Consider the following 3,796-nt stretch of genomic DNA (forward strand, 5'->3'; position numbering starts at 1 on the left):
GGTCTTGAATTCCTGGCCTCAAGGGATCCTCCCACCTCAGGCTCTCAAACTGCTGGGATTACAGGCATAAGCCACTGCACCCAGCCCGTGGCATTCTAGTATGGCAGCCCTCGCAAACTAATACACTGGGCCTAGCACATAGGAACCACTCCCAGCATTCTTTGAAGAAAATTTCATGTCATTGTGAAAGAGCCCTAAATCACAGGTCTCTGGGACGGTGGTCTCCCCATTTGGGGGTCCTGTCTGTCTGTCCACAGCTGCATGCACCTACCCCACCAGTCACCAGGAATGCACCCAGAAGAACACAAAAGGGCAGTGGTGATGTGGCTGGGGCAAGTGGGCAGGCCCAAGTTCAGCCCACCTGTGCTACCTTGCACAGCAAGCCAGGTGGAGTTTTTGGCCCTGGAGCGCCAGCGCAATAAATACGGTCAAACTGACAAATGAGGGCCCACCCATATCTTGGCAGGCCTGGATTCGGGAAGGAAGGAGCAGCAGAACTTGTTCCCCACAGAAGGAAAACATGTTTCCTTTTCCAGAGGCAAGAAAAACCCAGGTTGATGGACAAAAAACAAAACCAAACCAAATTTTTGTTGTGTGTGTGTGTGTTTTTTAAGTACAAAAAAATCAAAGCATATAGGGCTCTGGCCAACTGTCACCAAGAAGCAGAGTATGGGGCCTGCCTCCTACACCCATTCTCCCACCTGTCCCTGCCCAGCTGCCTTTGGGGTAAAGGAGACCTCTTCTTAGAGCAGCTCAGACTGTGCTCTGCAGAGCGCCAGGCATTCTGGGGGTGTCTAGCAGTGGAGGACACTGCCCCCGCCCTGACTCCATCCAGGGAAGATACCCACTATCTATTTCAAACACTGCTTCCTTGAAAGACATCACTTAGAAAAAGGGAGGCTTGGCTAAAGGAAAGCGTGAACAACCACTAAGTAGCAAATGAGGAGGCACCCATGCTACAGGCCTGATTCCTGGATGGAAAGAGGGAAGCCAAGGCCATTTAGTAGAAGATGCCCAGGTGGGCCCCCTCCAGATCTTCTTGCCAAAGTTCAGGGCAGCCACTGAACCGCAGGCCTGAGCTCTGGGGAGGGCTTGCTTCACTGAGCTGGAAGGCGGCGCCTGGTCCCTGGTCCTCTGAGTTGGGCACCACCTCTGCACTGTGGCTCCAGCACCCCCAGGGGGTCTGAGGCTGCAGTCTCTGGCATGATGGGTAGGGCAGGAGAGATGGAGCTCCCAGCGAAAGACAGGACTCTGGAGACACAGAGAGACCCTGCAAGAGAGAGAAGAGCAGCCTGGTTAGTGGGCTGCTCCCTGATGTCCAGAGATCTTGAATCTGGCTCATTGCCATGGTGTGGCTGGCAGCATCTGGGCAGCCCTGGTGCAATGGATGCAGCAAAGCCAACTGGTTAAGAGCACTGGCTCGGGAGACACTCTGCTAAGACTTAAATCCCAGTTCTGCTACTCACTAGCAATAAGAACTCAGGTAGCTCTTTTTGTCTCAGTTTTCTCACATGTAAACTAGGGAAGCTGTTAATACCTACTTCCCATGGTCATTACTGGGGCTGAATAATACATGTAAGGTGCCAAGAATGATGATGGGCACATAGAAAGTGTTCAACACATTTTAGTTAATAGATTTTTTATGGACCATGAGTCATTCATGAGCCTCATGAATGAATGAAGCTTGAAGAAAACTTGAAATCACCAGCTCCAGGCCCATGCACTGGGGAAAAGCTGCACTTACCCTGGGACTTCCTTCCCCCACTAGACCCTTAATAGCACTTGAAGCCAGCAAGCCCTCCCTGCTACCTTCCACCCTCTGAGCAAGTCGGCGGGCTCCCCCTCTTTCCCACGGCTGTGAAGACTGCTTGTGGTGACTGTGGAGGTGGCCTTAACTTCCCAGGGTCCAACCTCTTCTCCCAAGGAGCCGGGGGTTCTTTCCATTCTCCCCTCCATTAGATAATCCTGGAGTAGATAAGCCGGGATCGAAAAAGTATGAGATTCTCTGCAGACTGGAGGCTGGGGAACACAGCGAGAGCCTCCACACATACCTGATACACTGCAGCCAGCTCCAGGGTTGCCGGGGGCGTCATCCAGGGCACTGGCAGGTTCCGGGGCTCTGGGGATGACTGCGTCCAGGGACAGCCTTGGGGTGGCGTCCAAAGAGACGCGTCGGAGGTTGTCCCTTGGGACGAATACCGAGGCGACTGTATCTTGGGGCAGTAAGGGGGTGTCTCCCAGGGATCCGTGTAGTGGACCCCCCTTCCCAGGCGCTCGGGTGTGGCTTGGGCTCCGGGGCAGGAGGACGGGGACCCCCAGGACGCCTCGGCGAGGACGGCTGAGACAAGGCCTGGCCCGCGCCCCTGCCCATCCGCCTGCGTCTGCGCCTGCGCGGGGCCGCCGTCGGGGCACAGCGGGCAGCCTCGAGGGGACCCCGCGTCCCCGCGTTGCCTGCGCCGGTACTGCAGACTCTCCTCGCTGAGGCCCAGCACGGCCGATAGGTGGCCGATGTAGCGGATGGCAAGGCGCAGCGTCTCGATCTTGGTCAGGCTCTGGCCGGCGGGCGCCAAGGAGGGCGGCAGAAAGCGGCGCAACTCGTGCAGTGCGCTGGCCAGGGTGCGCATGCGCAGTTTCTCCCGCTCGCTGGCGCTCTGCCGCTGTCCGCCCGCTGGCCCGCTGCGCGCTCGTCTGGGCGTCGTCGCGGGTGCCTCTGCGGCTCGGGAGCTGCAGCCCGCAGGCGCTGGCTGCAGGAGTCCGCGGGCGCCGTCGCAGGGGCACGAACCCGACGAATCCGAGGAGGAGGCCGGGGACGTGGAGTCCGAGTGGCCAGCCCAGCCCCAGCCCTGGGCGAAGATCCAGTGGTCGTGGCCAAGGAGGCTCTGCAGAGGAGGCGACTGTGCCATGGCCGGGCTGCAGACTCTGGGAGGCTGGGCTAGCCACCTCCAGGCTTGAGCTTTTATGTTGCCCAAAGGTGTGAGGTGGCCCCCCGCCAGGTTACAGAGAGGTGTCAAAACCCACAGAGCCCAGGGAAGGTCTGGGCAGGGGGCCCCTGGGAAAGCGGGCCCATTTGCGGAGGTGTGGATTCTGACTCCTTGGGAGCTCTAAATGGAGGCTCCTGCAGCCCGGGAAGTATGGGAGGGACAATTCGCATCTGGATGGAGCTGCTAAGCTTCTCACCATGCTCCCACCCACGCCCCTGCCCCGTCCACTGCTCACGGTGAGTGCCCGGGAGCCCGGCAGTGGCGGGTGGTGCCATGGTCTGTGGGTGCCTCAGGGACCCCGTGAGGAGTGGGTGCCTCTCTTATCACTAACCTCCCGGAGGTCTGTGCCCAGGACGCGGTGCCTACTGTTGTATTAAATAAGGCATCAAGACAAGCCCGGAGGGCCCTGCCCCTGGTGACTGAGGCAGAAGTGCAGGTGGGCCCTTCTGGGGTCCCCAGAATCCACAGTTTCTGATTTGTTGAGTGACACCAAGAAAGGCATCTCACTGCCCATTGTCTGTTTCTGGTCTTGAGAAAGGGACTAGGTCAAGTGGGGGAAGAGGAGTTGGGTACCCTAGGTGATGGAAACCTGCAAAGGTCGGTCCCCAAACCAACTTCTTTATTGGCTGTGACCTTGGTTAAGTTATTTAGCTCCTCTGAGCCTCAGATTCCCTCATCGGTACCAACAGTGATACAAAATACCTATGTCTAGGATGGTTCCTGGACTAAATACAACAATCCCTGTAAAACACTTAGGCCCTGGCAAGTGAGCTGAAGGTTTGCCATGATCGTTTTATAAAGAAGGTACTGGCCAG

The 3,796-nt window shown here is 57.5% G+C and overlaps 1 protein-coding gene across 1 annotated transcript; it reads right to left on the reverse strand.

The window, feature by feature from the left end:
• Window positions 1-584: 584 nt before the first annotated feature.
• MESP2 (mesoderm posterior bHLH transcription factor 2) lies at window positions 585-2,903 on the reverse strand. The gene is made up of 2 exons (XM_017861209.1): window positions 2,052-2,903; window positions 585-1,270 (listed from the first exon to the last, which is right to left on the reverse strand). Exons 1-2 carry the CDS (start codon window positions 2,901-2,903, stop codon window positions 1,001-1,003), a joined length of 1,122 nt encoding a protein of 373 aa, XP_017716698.1. The 3' UTR covers window positions 585-1,000.
• Window positions 2,904-3,796: the final 893 nt, after the last annotated feature.

This window comes from Rhinopithecus bieti, unplaced genomic scaffold (assembly GCF_001698545.2).
Source record: "Rhinopithecus bieti isolate Rb0 unplaced genomic scaffold, ASM169854v2 scaffold_57534, whole genome shotgun sequence".
In the NCBI taxonomy this organism is placed as follows: Eukaryota; Metazoa; Chordata; class Mammalia; order Primates; family Cercopithecidae; genus Rhinopithecus; species Rhinopithecus bieti.